Source organism: Lepidochelys kempii, chromosome 2 (genome assembly GCF_965140265.1).
Source record: "Lepidochelys kempii isolate rLepKem1 chromosome 2, rLepKem1.hap2, whole genome shotgun sequence".
Classification (NCBI taxonomy): Eukaryota; Metazoa; Chordata; order Testudines; family Cheloniidae; genus Lepidochelys; species Lepidochelys kempii.
This window is the reverse complement of record NC_133257.1, coordinates 138,124,096-138,139,928: the sequence shown is the minus strand read 5'-3', so window position 1 is coordinate 138,139,928 and position 15,833 is coordinate 138,124,096. Positions and strand designations below refer to the sequence as shown.

General features: G+C 40.1%; 1 protein-coding gene and 1 long non-coding RNA gene across 7 annotated transcripts in view; one reads left to right on the top strand and one right to left on the bottom strand.

The window, feature by feature from the left end:
• Positions 1-15,833, top strand: part of TRIO (trio Rho guanine nucleotide exchange factor) — a 402,095-nt gene that overhangs the window by 161,711 nt on the left and 224,551 nt on the right. For all 6 annotated transcript variants that reach the window (XM_073332315.1, XM_073332317.1, XM_073332318.1 and 3 more), the window contains 3 exons: positions 3,806-3,997; positions 7,095-7,226; positions 13,704-13,934. In XM_073332315.1, the coding sequence (XP_073188416.1) occupies positions 3,806-3,997; positions 7,095-7,226; positions 13,704-13,934 (555 nt within the window). The remainder of the gene's footprint in view (positions 1-3,805; positions 3,998-7,094; positions 7,227-13,703; positions 13,935-15,833) is intronic.
• Positions 325-15,033, bottom strand: LOC140907111 (uncharacterized). Its single transcript, XR_012157380.1, has 6 exons — positions 13,419-15,033; positions 11,562-11,819; positions 9,560-9,774; positions 2,512-2,764; positions 1,158-1,222; positions 325-647 (listed from the first exon to the last, which is right to left on the bottom strand). It is a non-coding gene; the product is annotated as an uncharacterized lncRNA (long non-coding RNA).

Genomic DNA, 15,833 nt, shown 5'->3' with positions numbered 1-15,833 from the left:
CTGGTTTTTTTGCTGCCCTTTTGTGCTGCTCCATAGCATTCATTAGCTTTACACTTCTGCAATGCAGTGGAATAATCTGAAAAACACAGCGAAGTTGTACCTCTGTCCTCCCCGACTTCCTAAACAGTTGATTAGCATTTGGAAGCTCCGGATTCATTGCATTAGTTGTCATTTAAAATGACCGATTAAACAATTATTATTTCTTAGTAAAGTTGTTGATGATCATTGGCCTACAATTATTGCCTATTTACTTGCAGTCAGCTAATGGCACCCATCAACTAATGGGATAATTAAGAAGAAATCCCTGGATGGGGCAGTAGAAAAAGAGAGTACTCGATTCAATTCAAGAAATACCTGTTGGTTCTCGAACGGCATGACATTTTCACTTTGCGTATAGGTGTTATAAAGATAGTTGACCATATGCTTTCACTGAATGCATCTGTCAGTCCCTCTCTATCTGTATCCAAGGTTCAGTTAAGTCTTCCTATGGTAGCCAGTTGATATTTGAGGGGTTTGTCATCCTCCAGTTCTTCCTTTTTGTCATTCTTCTTTCTCTGATCTGAATTGCTGCTGCTTTCTGTCATAGGAACCAGCTTCTAGATACTGAGATTTAAATCTTTAGTAGACTTCTCAAATAGTGGTGGGTGCTGTAATGGAGGAAAAAATAAAATACTGAGTGAGACTGCTGTTCATTTGTGTTCTGGCAGTGTGCATTTGCACACTTTTTAGTACCTTTCATTCTAAAGCTTCAGAGAACAAAGTAGTGTAAATACAGTGATAAGGAATATTTCTTTGACACCCATAGATGAGCCATTCACGCTGGAAGCCTTAGATTTGGTTACCCATATCATTGCTTTGGCTTCTGTAATTACTCACATTTATGGTGGTAAAAATTTCAGTCCTTCAAGCCCAGCTGATGCCATAAGATTAGCTGACTTCTTGTTGTGGTGGGTTATACGGATTAGATGTACACTTCATATAGTAATAGAATATTTCCTTCATTCTTTTCAGTTTCTCAGTATGGAGAAAGGGAAGGGATTTTCAGTTTTCACTATACTTAACATAATTTCCTATTACTCAGCCAAGCCCCATTGTCAGGTGTTTTAACAGGCTTTTTATCATATAGTCCACATGCCAGAGAATCAAATTGAACTTACTTCAGTAAGATAGTTCAGATAACAGATAGAGTTCTCCTGTGTTTCTCCAATCATATATACTGCTGCTTCAAAGAGGAAGAGACAAAGCCAGGTTAGATTTTGTTTTGTTATACACTTTATTTCCAGATCTGATGCATTGTGATTTCAGTTAGTAAAGGTATCAAATCACAGAGTATTAGAGAGTGCTACCTTTTTTCCGCACTGATCTGTGATGATTTTCAAAAAGCGCAGAAGGCTGGAAAGTGGAACTCACGTGGACAGAATACAGAGAACCTGGTGATTTTAAAAAGTTCTACTCCTCACGAGCATTGTGTGTATTAGTGCTTGCTGGAACTTCAGGTAGTTTTTACTACAGGTGTGATGGTTCTCCGGGCACCTCGGACTGAGAGTCACTTTATTACCCCCTGCTTCTTATGAGAGGGAGTCTCAACTCAGTAACACCATGAGCCTTTCAGCCACTCAAGCACTCTCCTCTGGGCTATACCAGCCCTTACTTCACCTTGCAGGTTAACAATAGGTGCAGTCCAAGCCCCGAGTCCTTTTTGAATTGTTCCCCTGTGGTATCCAGCCCCTGACACATGCTACTTGTAGAAATTCCAGATACTTAGCATGCAAAGTACCCCAATTTACCAGTTTAACATTAAACCTCCACTTCTGTAAACCACACAGCACTTGCAAGCACTTATGATAAAGCAAAAGCAGGCTCATTTAAGAAAGGGCAAAGAATTAATTGGAAGTGGGAGAAAGTGATGAAAGCAAATGGTTACAGTACAAAACAAAATCCTAAAATGTGAACCTGGATCTACAATTATTAATAGTTAAATTTCCTATATAATAAAGTAGGCTTTCCCCCCCCAAAGTTCAGTCCATTGCAGACCTAGCTGGTTTCACAAAAAACAGAATCCAAACGATCACTCCTTAAGGGGTTTCCTCAGTGAATGGATACGGTGTCCTTCCCTACACACTGTTATACTGAAAGAACCTTTTGTCTTTATTCATAGCCAAGGCGATCTCCTGCCTGCTATAATGTTCTTTTTCACCTCCAAGTGGTTTCTGTCGTTGGCAGTTGTCTCTGATAGTTTTCTGTTGAATATTCTGGGATGTGGCAAGGGTAAACAAGAGAACCTTGCATTACCTTGCCAGCTGATAGCAGGGATGGTGAGTGGGGGGTGGGGAACAACTCTCTCTTGCTTGAATTGGTCATCATTGAAACACATTACTTCCTGGTGACTAATTTCTACTTCAGATGCATAAGCAGACTTTCAATACAAATACATTATTCCTTAAATATTACCCATAAGTAAGTATATCTTATAAATCTTGGCAAGTTACGAGCTTTCTGTAGGTAACTTACATGTTGTTCTTCATGGATAAATATCTGGTCAGACGTGTGGTGTAGTGAGTTTGTCAGGTCTGAGGTAAGAGCTGTTTGCAAAGAATGGGGACCTTTTGCCAAAGAACTTCTTTGTCACATGCCAAATCTTCATCCAAATTTGATGAGGTACTCCCAGTATTTTTCAATGTTACGAGGAGAAAAGTAAAACAAGAGCACTTGCTACAGATAACTTTATTGTAGCTTCTCAGGTTGGCCGAGAAAAAGAGTGACACTGTGAAAACAAATACCCTTTGGTTAGGTAAAGATTTTCAGCTTCTGGTATTTTCTAGAAGCTGAAATACGTGTTTTTTTCAGTTGCATGATCTTACTTTTTATCTGCCCAGAGTTTAGGTGTTGAGTGTTTAGGGTCAGAATAAGGATGTAATTGTGAGATGAATGCAGTGATGTCTATGGCTGCCTAAGATTGCCCAGGTATTAAAATTTCAGAGCAGTGGTTTTCAACCTTTTTCCACTTGCGGACCCCTACAAAATTTCAAATGGAGGTGCGGACCCCTTTGGAAATTTTAGACATAGTCTATGGACCCCCCCCTAGGGGTCTGCAGACCACAGCTTGAAAACCACTGCTTTAGGGTATCATTTTCAATTTTTTGGAAGTTAGCTAGTCTTTTACTCCTCTGGCTAGAGTTCAGTGATTAAGTCTGGAAGTAATTTTTTTCAGAAAGTATGTGCAAAAACTGTTCAGTTATTGCCAAATACTGAAGAGGACTTCTGCTGCTGTCACTTTCTGCGACCTTGAACGGCTGTAATGCCTCAATGAGTGGAGGTAAAATTTTAAGGGGGAGAGAAGGTCCCTAGGTTATGGTGGTCTGGGAACATGAACACGCTGTTTAAAACACGTGATTACCAGTCACTTCTGATTTCCTAATGGTTAACTATTTGAATGCCTTCATTTCTCCATTAGTGCAATAGATTTACTATACAAGCCCTCTGTGAGGCAAGATGAAGCTTGTCTGTTTGCTTTTATTAGGGTCTTTGTGAAGTACTAGGGGTTCCTTTGACCACAGTATTATCATTCATTGAGTCAGAAACACAAATTTGCAACAGCTGAGAAGTTCCATTGTTGTCAATGGAGCAAGGCTTCTTTACACCAACAGAGGATCTACCCCCAAATATGTACTTTTAGTATATGTAAAACTAGGTTATTCAGAAAACATTGCTTAGCATTTTTTCACAGATTCTTTCTTGAATCTAGGCTTGTGAGGTTAATTGTATTTCCTAACCATATTCTGCCTTTGTCATCCTTTCTCCACAGAATGTGTATGTAAACATAAATCGCATCATGTCAGTAGCAAATCGTTTGGTTGAATCTGGCCATTATGCTTCACAGCAGATTAAACAGATCGCTAGTCAGTTGGAGCAAGAGTGGAAGGCATTTGCTGCAGCCTTGGATGAACGAAGCACCTTACTGGATATGTCCTCCATCTTCCACCAGAAAACTGAACAGGTCAGTAAATGAGACACAGCCAGCGAAAGCTAGCAAGCTGAAATCATAAACCAAATTACCTGATTTAGCCATGAAACCAGTTAAAAAACAAATCCAGAAAGCAATTTAGCTCCATTTTGGATGGGGCTTAAAAGGAAGCAAAGGCTACAGGCAGAAGACTTGATCTCTGCTCAGCTGTCCAGTAGTATGGAACTTCATCATCACATTTAAGCAGAGCCTTGTTCTCCCTGACTCAAGACTGCCTGGGTTTTAAGTCACTGCTCCTTGTGCTCTATACACGAGGCTCCTTAGAACACCAATACAGGATAGAAATTAGAAAGCAAAAGAACGTAGGAATTTAATGATTTGAGCATAGAGGCTTAACCTAGGGCAAGCTTTTGAGATGATGAAGAAAGTAAAAAAAAAATAAATAAATAAAATAGTATGAATATAAAGGTCTTTTTACCCAAACAATCATTTGGCCATTAATTCCTTGCTTTTTGCCTCACACGATGAGAGATGATAGTGTTTGACATGTGAATATCAGTCCCAGAATGGTTCAGTATTTAAGGAGCATTTCAGGAAACACCTATTGAGTAGTAAACCTAACTCACTGGAAAATTAGGGGAAGTAAAGTACTTAAGTGTCTGTCTTTAATCTAGGTTTCAGAGTAGCAGCCGTGTTAGTCTGTATTTGCAAAATGAAAAGGAGTACTTGTGGCACCTTAGAGACTAACCAATTTATTTGAGCATAAGCTTTCGTGAGCTACAGCTCACTTCATCGTAGCTCACGAAAGCTTATGCTCAAATAAATTGGTTAGTCTCTAAGGTGCCACAAGTACTCCTTTTCTTTTTTGTCTTTAATCTGCATTTGGAGTTGGGTGGGGGATGTTTACTCAGCATCCCATAGGAGTACACTTAACTTCCATTGGCATTACATGTCCCTGTTCCTGGCTCTAGGCCCCCTAACAACTTAAAATACCAGTTATAAGCCATGTGTAACAACCAGTGAATTATTCTGGTCCAGGAAGAAGTAGGCCTAAGTATTCCACATTTCCAGGTTAATAGCCTTGATAACTAGAGCATGTTTTTCCCTTCAGGGAATTAGTTGCAGCCTAGTTGACAGAGGCATGCTCTTGAGTCTCCCATCAGTATTCCGTTTCCTTGTTGGTGTGTTTTGTTAGCTGCTGGGGGTGGTTTTATTGATGGGGAGCACTAGGCTTGTTGAGCTAGGTAAGAAGGTAGCGTGTTAAGTATAGTTCCTGTAGATATTCCTCAGTTTTCTCCTGTGACATGCCAAACTGAGTTCCAGAAAAATTGCCATTTGCTCATAACTGATATAAGTGGCCTGTTGGGAACAAGGTCATTTGGCCACAAAAATTTAAGAAGCAGTCTAATGACTAATTGTCTTAAAGTGGATTTTTGCATGTTTACTAAGAGGAGATGTTAGATTCTTAAAACCAAATTGTTTGAGAATGTGCATCCATTAATTGACAGACAACCCTACAGTGCTTCCAGCATGCTAATGATGATGCTTTGGTCTAGGGAAGCAAGTAGCTGATCGTAGTCCATTTCTGGTAAATAGATGTCCTTATTGCAAGTACAGCTGTTACTAAGAGAGACCTTTTTTTGGCAGTCTCAACAGTGAGGCCACAGAAGGGCAAGTCCTGAAGCATAAACTGTTTTCATGCACCTATAGATGTGGTCATTCTAGGTCAGTTTGTGATACTTGGTGGGACGTGTGGGACTTCACCAGTGCTTGTGCTATATTTGTTCCCTGGCTAACTTAAAGATTTGCATCGCTACAGTTACCAGTCTGACACCTTTGAAAAAGCACCATATGCAAAAACATAATTACGTGTTGGTGTGCCTCCTGACCAAAGTGGAGTGGTTTTTTTTTTTTTTTTCCAAATGAATTGCATCAGTGTCTGAAATTAGGAATGTATTTCACAGAAAGGTTGTTTTGTACCTGGCAGTTAACTGACAAGTTATGACTGACCGTGTCCAAGCCATTTTGGGAAGTTACTACGTGCTTCAGTACAGAGTGTACAGAAATGTGAATTGGTGAGAGAGAAGTAAAATAAATTAAAGGAAAGAACACAGTTTGCAGTCTGCTGGGATTAATTAAATTAGTTTCTTTAATTGCTCCTTCTGCTGTGTTCATTTGACAATTAGCTGTGATGGATTCTAATAATCTTTCCATAGGAAAACTGGCTGTGATTGATCAGCTATCTGATTAGTCATAGGGGTTGAAAGTTGAGGTGGAGAAGAAACGGGGTGAGAAAGGAATGGTTTGCAACAACCAGAGACTACAAATGGTTGCCTTTAAACTGTCATTTGCATTTAGGACTTTCTGTTTACATGCAAATAGCTTTCGGTCTTCAGTTATTTTAGTGCTTCCATATACTACTTCCCAGATCCACTTCCAGATCTACTTCCCAGATCCAGCACACTTAACTGAGAGAGTACCTCTTGTTTAAGTTGCATCTCCCCTTATGCTCACTGTTGTAGTGGGTAGCATAATACAGTGGTTTTCAATCTTTTTTTTCATTTTCAGAGCCCTAGAAAAATTTCAAATGACGGTGCAGACCTCTTTGGAAATCTTAGACAGAGTCCACGGATCACAGGTTGAAAACCACTGGCATAATAGGGTGTAGTTGCCTTTGGTGTATGTGATGTGAGATTCGTCTCATGCCTTTATCTTTTTTGGTTAGCTGAAAAATCAAGAAACTGTGTGAATGAAAGTAAGCTCCAGAAATGAGAGGTATATTTAGCAGTTGAGTTCACTTTGAAGGTTTCTGACATTAAGTAGGCCAGCTTCCGTGTGTGCACGCACACGCATGTGTAGCGCTCCAGAGAGTGCTGGAGAACTAGAAACATGGACTCAAACAGATTGTTTAAAGACTCTTGGTTGTATTATGGAAACTATTTGACTTGTGAACTCACATATTCACTTACATTGGATGGCTTTCATCAAATAACACTTTTTAAAGGTCCTCCCCACCCAAAATAGTTTTGCACACTCCTATGTCTGAGCATCGGTAATAAGTTTTACTTACTGATGGTGTCTTACCATATGTACATCTGGGAATGACACAATGTGGTTTTTCAATTTCTAGTACATGAACAATGTGGATTCATGGTGTAAGGCCTGTGGTGAGGTAGAGCTTCCTTCTGAACTACAAGATTTAGAAGATGCCATTCATCATCATCAAGGAATATATGAGCATATCAGCCTGGCTTACTCGGAGGTAGGCAGTTTATTTATTCCATTAGGCTGCTGACTTATTTATAGTATGTTTAAATAAAATGATGGTTACATCACCAACTGACAAAAACCAGAAAACTATCTGCTAAGTTTGGTACTATGCCTTGAAGTATTACACAGAAGGGCAGAGTATTAGTCTTAACTTCAAATTCTGGCTTTTGCTGGTCTGTTTTTCAAACTCAGACTTGGTTTCTGGCTTTTGCTCTTGTGGGAAGAACTTTAAACTGTCTAACTGGGATACCATAATGCTTCCCCTGCAGGCTGCCTTGATGCAGACAGCTTGGCAATGTATGAAACGGTTTATTTTTTCCATTGTGTATTACTTAATGCCATTAAAAGATGTTCAGATGTATTACGATACTGTCATTAAAATATGTTTTTAAGTGCACAGCAAATGTGAAATACCTTTGGAAAAGCACTGAATTAGGAGTCAGCACTTAAATAAGTGTTTTTAAAACTTTCTGTTTATTGCAAAAAGCTAAAGCGGATTGGAGTAAGGGTTGCATTATTCCTTTGGCAAACTAAAATCAGATACCTTGTTCTGCCAGCAGCAAAAAAGCATCTAAAACTAGCCAGTGTACACACACATTCAGGATTTATAATATTTTAACATGTTCAACATCACTGTTTGTTTTCAAAAAGTCATAAAATCCTGGCTTTCAGGATTACAACCACAAGGTTGCACTTCTAAGCTAGAGAATGTATTTACAGCTGAGTTACCAACTCTAGGAAACAATTCATTTTGAAAAATGCTGGCAGAACACCAATAGAGAACAAAAAAATAACATCCATCATGAAGTGTTTCTGGTGTACTTTAAATATTTCAGGGTCCCAAAGGGGCAGGAAATCAAATGGGTGTTGGCTTCCCTTTATAACTAAAATGTCCTGTATTAACGGTTTTTCTGTTCAGTCTCTCTCACTCCATCTCCTTTAGTGTCAATGTGTATTGTGACTGGTTTCAGAGTAGCAGCCGTGTTAGTCTGTATCCGCAAAAAAGAAAAGGAGGACTTGTGGCACCGTAGAGACTAACAAATGTTGTTAGTCTCTGCGGTGCCACAAGACCTCCTTTTCTTAATGTGTATTCTGGAGAACTTTTTTTGAAGGGGCTTGGGTGAGGTGTTACAAAAGTGAATGAATTGAGGATACTGATGATAAAGAATTTTTTAAAAATACTACTTTCAAGAACAAAAATTCTCATTTGGTGTTGAACTCAAATGGTACAAAACTCTGCCTACTGCTGGTGATGGTTTCGTTTTACTGTCTGAATGAAATGCAGAAATTAAGCAACATCAGATGAAAGAGAACAGGAGTACTTGTGGCCCCTTAGAGACTAACAAATTTATTAGAGCATAAGCTTTCGTGGGCTACAGCCCACTCCATCAGATGCACAGAATGGAACATATAGTAAGAAGATATATATGTACATACAGATAAGTTGGAAGTTGCTGTACAAACTGTGAGAGGCTAATTAGTTAAGATGAGCTATTATCAGCCAGAGAAAAAAACTTTTGTAGTGATAATCAAGGTGGCCCATTTAGACAGTTGACAGGAGGTGTGAGGATACTTAACTTAGGGAAATAGATTCAATATGTGTAATGACCCAGCCACTCCCAGTCTCTATTCAAACCCCTAATGGTATCTAGTTTGCATATTAATTCAAGCTCAGCAGTTTCTCCTTGGAGTCTTTAGAGTAGCAGCCCTGTTAGTCTGTATTCGCAAAAAGAACAGGAGTACTTGTTTCAGAGTAACAGCCGTGTTAGTCTGTATTCGCAAAAAGAAAAGGAGTACTTGTGGCACCTTAGAGACTAACAAATTTATTTGAGTGAGCTGTAGCTCACAAAAGCTCATGCTCAAATAAATTGGTTAGTCTCTAAGGTGCCACAAGTACTTCTTTTCTCCTTGGAGTCTGTTTTTGAAGCTTTTCTGTTGCAAAATTACCACCCTTAAATTTTTTACTGAGTAGCCAGAGAGGTTAAAGTGTTCTACCGGTTTTTGAATGTTTTGAATGATTCCTGATGTCAGATTTGTGTCCATTTATTCTTTTGCGTAAAGACTGTCTGGTTTGGCCAATGTAGCCCACGAAAGCTTATGCTCTAATAAATTTGTTAGTCTCTAAGTTGCCACAAGTACTCCTCGTTCTTTTTGCAGATACAGACTAACATGGCTGCTACTCTGAAACCTGTCATTATAAGATGAAAAGTAATTACAAGTTAATTGTCTAATTTTAAATTTGTGGCTAACATTTTAATTTATATCCCATACTGCCCTTTGGACTTGGCTGAAGTCACAAGTTCTCTTTCTGTGTGTAAAACATACCTTGATTTCCCTGTTTTATGCTGACAGACTCCTTGGAGGAAAGGAGAATGGTTGAGATTGTTTCTTACGACAAACCTGAGCATTTGATGCAAGTTTTAATGTGTTTAAGACTTAGTTTCTTTAGTTTTTAACACCTGGCCTCCCAAGAAAAGAAACTGTCTTTGAAATTTTTAACAACTCCGCTTCTTCAAGCTCTTTCAGTCATCCAGTGGATCCTGGTTGGAAAAAAAGAAAGAGTGAAAGGCTAGACTCAGTATTCCTGCTAACTCAAATGAAAGCACTTCATGGTGGAGGACAGGACAACAGGGTGAATTGTGAAATGATTTCAGACATGTAAAGAGCAATAAAGTCTTGAAGCAAAACAAAATTAGTTTTTCTTCTTGAGTTAATTATGAAACATTACAAGTGTAAATGAAACTTCACTTGAACATCTTATTCCTTGCTAACCAAAGCTGTGGAAAAATTGGATAGTCTGTCATTTTAGTCTTTTGGTGCAATAGTACCTGATGGTGATGAGTAGGAAAAATGAATTAGACTATATATCCTTTGTAGGCAAGACTTTACTCAGGCAAACTATGTGGAGTTTTTGCCTGAGACTGGAAGTTGAAATCCTATGTTCTCAGCTTGAGTACAGCGAGATATCTGAACAGAATCCCTTGAAATAAATGAGGCGAGACTTCATGATTTAATTGGGTATGGGTCCTGCTTTTGAGCAGGGGGTTGGACTAGATGACCTCCTGAGGTCCCTTCCAACCCTGATATTCTATGATTCTATGATTCATCACAACAGCAATTCCCACCTCAAGGTGATGAAGAACTGACCGTACCCGGAATGCAGAACCAAAACCTGGATGCATAATGTTCACACATGATCAGTGTGCTGGTGCCATGGTACCATCAAGAGCTTGTTACTCAACAGAAAGAGTTCAACTTTACCCTCCTTTGACACAGACTCAAATCCAGTCGTTGTTAATGGGTGATGTAGGCATATGTGAGAACCTTGAGTTTTAGGCTGTCTACACTGCTCTTTTGTCGGTAAAACTTTTGTCGGTTGGGGTGTGAAAAAAAACCACACCCCTGACCGACAAAAGTTGTACCGACAAAAACGCCCGTGTGGATAGCACTTTGTTGGCGGGAGATGCTTTCCTGCCGACAAAGCTACCGCCCCTCATTGGGGGCGGTTTTACTGTAAAGAGCGGCTACGCTGCGTACCTTACAGTGGCACTGCTGTAGCGGCACAACTGGGCCTCTGTGAGGTGCGTAGTGTGGACATAGCCTTAGTGTCCTAGGTGATCTGTTCATTTATCTTTTAAAAAAAACCCAATAGAATAGCTGGATTATAGCGTATACTTCAGTCACTTTAGGATGAATGAATTGTGGGCAGAGGGAGAAGTATCCTAATAATTCCAGCATTTGTGACTGACCATGTTTTTAAGCATTACACTTATAATGTGTTGACAAATAGATGTACTTTTTCCCTACTTTGTAACCACCTTCAAAACTAAACTTGCTTCTAAGCCTTGATTGTGGCTTGCAAATTTGAGATACTAATTACACCGTCCATTAGTAGGAAGAATCCTACAGTGCCTAATGAACACGTGTGGATCATTGTATGCCCAATCACTGAAATGCAGCTAAAACTAGAATCTTATAAAATTAATGTGGCATGCATACAATGGATTAAAAACTGGCTAATTGATGATTCTCCATTTACAATCCCATGTTGAGACCATCATCAAGCCAAGTGTTTCCAGTGGGGTTCTGCAGGAATTGGTTCTTTGTCCAGCGTTGTTTAACATTTTTATCAATGGATCTGGAAGGAAACATAGTCGTCACTGATCTGTTTTGCAGATGATGTACAAATTGAGGGAGGTGTAAATAATGAAGAGGACAGACCACTGATTCAGAATGATTGTAAACTGGGATCAAGTAAACAATATACATTTTAATATGGCTAAATATAAACGTACATCTAGGAACAAAGAATGTAGGCCATACTTACAGGATGGGGAACTCTATCCTTGGAAGCAATGGGGATTGTAGTGGATAATCAGCTGAATCTGAGCTCCTGGTGTGATCCTGTTGCAAAAAGAGATAATGTGATCCTGGGATGCATAAATGGGAATCTTGAGTAGAAGCAGAGAAGTTATTTTACTTCTGTAATTGGCAGTGGTGTGACCACAGCTGGAATACTGTGTCCAGTTCCGGTGCCCACAATTCAAGAAGGATGTTGATAAATTTCCGAGGGTTCAGATAAAAGCTACAAGAATGATGAAAGGGTTAAAAAACATAACTTATAGTGATAAATAAATTGAACTCCTTAAGTCTAGCATATCAAAAAGATGGTTAAGGGAATGACTTGATCAGTCTGTAAATATCTGTGTGGGGAACAATATTTCAAAATAGATTCTTAGTCTAGCAGAGAGAGAGACAACACGATCCAATGGCTAGAAACTGAAACTAGACAAAGTCAGAGTGAAAATAAGGAAGGCATACATTTTTAACAATGAGAATAATTAGCCACTGGAACAATTTATCAAAGGTCCTGGTGGATTCTCCCTCACTGACCGTTTTAAAATCATGATTGTTTGTTTCTGTAAAAGATCTACCTGATGAATTATTTTGGGGAAGTTCTTTGGCCTGTGTTGTACAGGATGTAAGACTAGATGATCACAGTGGTCCCTTCTGGCCTTTATGAATATGGTGGAACATATTAACTATTTATCACCTCACAGTAACTATGCACAGTAGTCTAGGACAGGATGTGAAGAATACTTTCCCCTGTTACTTTACAAGGAAAAAATTTCATAGGTGTACGGTTACCAGAGTAATAAATTCGGTCAGAACACGGGCTAACGTATTTTTATGGAAAGTTTCTTGTGGACGCTTTTTAAGTAAAAAGATCCGGGCCTTACTTTCTTGACATAATGGCAAGAAAAAACCCAGTCTCTAACGTTGTTCTGGGTCATTAGTTGAGTTACTGATAAAGAAAGAAAAGTGTCATCTGCTGAACTACCAGGTTTTGCTGCATATATAGATGCCTATTTTCTATCCTACTTTACTTTGTAGGATATTCATATTTTCAAATGTACTTTCTTTGGCCATATTACAATATTTTGTGTTTAAACCTAACCACTCAAATAGGTAAGGCATGTATGTGGGAATAAAGATAAAATGCTTCCCTCTTTAATTACTGGGAAAAGAGAGAACCTCTGAAACTCTGCAAGGCTGTGGAATACTAGGAAATACACAATAGGGAAGAACCCTGTACAATTTCTAGATTGGGTTGGACTTGAGACCCTAGGTCTTAACTGTCTCTAAAGTCTGATTCTCATTGAATGAGAGATGTCTTTTTTTTTTCTTACTTCACAATTGGAAGGCGTTCTTTCCACAATAGTACAGGTGTGGGCTGTCAGAGCACTGCACCAAATTCCTCCTACAAATGACAGCATCTTAATTGGAATTAATCTTGAAAATTAATTTCTTAAGGACTTAAACGACGAGTGTTGAACATTAGTTAAAAGTAACCGTTCCTCTTTATTTGATCATTGCTGCTTTTTCTTCAGCTAGTAAGACTAACTGTGATAAGTTGCTGTGTTCTTTTGAAATTATTTTGCACTTTAATGGTTGGGTAGAATCAAGACAAAACTAACAGAATTAACCTGATACTCTGATATCAGTACTACAGGTTAAAATGTAGCAAGATTTGTCATGTATTTCTCAACATTATGCTTCATAGAAGCACTTTGGCTCTGATAACATCCACACCTTATTCTAAGGTTAAGTCCCAAGTAATAGCAAACTTTGATTTAAGCATGTGAAATCAACAGAATTCAGTTAAAACCAACTTTGGCCTTACCTCGCATCACTTTGACTCTTATTGAAAAGTCACTAGGAAGATGAGCTTTATTGGTAGGCCACTGTTTCAGAACAGTAACTTAATGCATACAGTGGACATCATATATGTCATTTTCTCTGCGCTGTCTGTTGTAACAGCAGTATGTTCCTATTCTGGGATTAGAGAGATTGAGAGTGCTAGGTGTCACGTCTTTAATGAATCTGTTCTGTATAATTTTGTAGTCTGCGTTGTTCATTAATGAGTTTTCGAACAGAAACTTAATGCTTCATCCTTCTTGCTGGTCAGGTGAGCCAAGATGGGAAGTCATTACTTGACAAACTTCAGCGACCTTTGACTCCTGGAAGCTCTGACTCACTAACAGCTTCTGCTAACTACTCCAAGGCAGTGCATCATGTCCTGGATGTCATCCATGAAGTCCTGCACCACCAGCGACAACTGGAGAACATTTGGCAGCATCGGAAGGTCCGCCTGCACCAACGGCTTCAGCTGTGTGTTTTTCAACAGGATGTCCAACAGGTTAGTTCCAGTCTCCTGATGTTCGTGTTTGTGGCCAAATACGCTATTAACAAAGATGAGAAAATAATTCAAAACAAGCAATTCCTGTATAAATTAGAAAATCCAAGCCCAAAGTTACCAGGCATAGGCAGAGACTCAATCGAGAAGAAAATGAAAAGGTAGATGGAAATAAATTTTCTGGTATAAAGCATACTGTTGGCAAAATCCCGCAGCTACAAATTTGTAGTACCTAGCAACCTACTCTTAGGTATTCATTTGCGCTGTGTTTTATGTCACATAGAACTTTTCAGCTTATGGTAATGACAGCAATGAATTATTGGTAATGGTCGAGCAGTGATGCCATGAGGAAGCATGGAAGTTGAGATGCATAGCTTGCATACGTCTTAGGGAATGGGTCAGGCTTTTTTTGAGCGGTGGAACACTGATCAGAACACAAGGTTTCTCTGTCTATTTTGAAAAATAGAGACCATCTTTAACTTTCCTCTGTATAGCCTTCTTTGTGAGAAGCAAAAGTCACTCCAATTTAATGACTCACCTACAGGTTAGCACTTAAAATAATTGATGAGGATACTTGAAACTTATGTAGTGCTAAAACGCTCAAAGCACCTTAGAGAGAGACCCCTGTGAACATAAGTGTAATCTCCCATTTTATGGATCAGGAAATTGAATTGAAGAGATTGTGACTTAACCAAGGCCACGTTTGTAGCTGGTGGATCTTAGCTTGCAGCTGAGGACCTCCTAACTCTCAGCTGTGCTTAGACCACCAAGACAGTAGCTTGTTTTTTTTTTGTTCAACAATTAAACAGTGCCCTAGAATTGACAGTCAATCCAAAAGTAAATGTGCTATCAGCTGTGCCTGATTGAGACCGTACTGTGATGGATTTGCCAAGCAGGAGACTACAACTTCTGTCAGCTCCTTTCTTATTCAGAATGAAGTCCACGGATCCTAGACATTGGGATTTCTGCTCCTGTGCAGCCTTGGAGGCAGACTAGTCTGTTAGACAGAGGCAGGGGAGATGTGGCTCCACCTCTGAGAAACAGCCAGATTTGGTCTGCCTCTCTGCCTTTCTCCTCATATTCACTGGGAAGTCTGCGCCCCCGCCCCCTCCCCCTCATCCTTCACCCATGCAGAGTGCAGCATGGCAGAGACACTAAGGAGGGAGGGAAAGACAGATTCTCTTCTGCACATCCCCTGCTGATGAAGTGCCTGCATGGAGATGTGTGCTTGTTCTGTGGAGGCCCAGGCCATGCAGGGGGAGCGTAGGTTGAAGTACAGATACCAGAAGGCCCGGGAAACTTCCCACCCAGCCTCTGGAGCCCAGGTTCTCAGCCACGACTGACTGCAGAGCAGCTGTGCAGCCCCTACTCTACAGCTGCTGTGACAGAAGGGAGCTGATAGGGATCCAGAGGCAGAGCAAGGATGAGCCTGGGTAAGGGGCCCCTGGGCCCAACCCGTTCCTCAGTTCTACAGCATGCCCCCTACAGTGACTCCAGGTTATTATTTCCTAGCAGGGTCAGCCCAACTGCTGTCTTCCAGTGCAGTAAGTGGGCCAAAGACTCTGAACCTACAGGGTTGGAGCCTGGTGCTCCTTGAATCGGGTCAGCCTATCTCCAGGCCACAACCAGGAATCTCCGGTGAACAAAGCTTGGGACCCAGGGAGGACCCTTCTGGACCCATTGCAGCACCAATGTCCATTCCGAACCGCCACTTTCTCAGAGCAAGAAAGCTGCTCAAAAGAGTAACAACAAGGCCCTTCTCCCCCACCCCATGGGACCGTCTGTCTGAAATTCCTCTCTTCTGAGGAGGATCAGGATCAAGGGCATCAGTGTGTCTCAGACTTTCGGACCAGGGCCTCGGGCCTGAATTCATTTGTGTGGGCGGTCCCCAAAAACATAAGC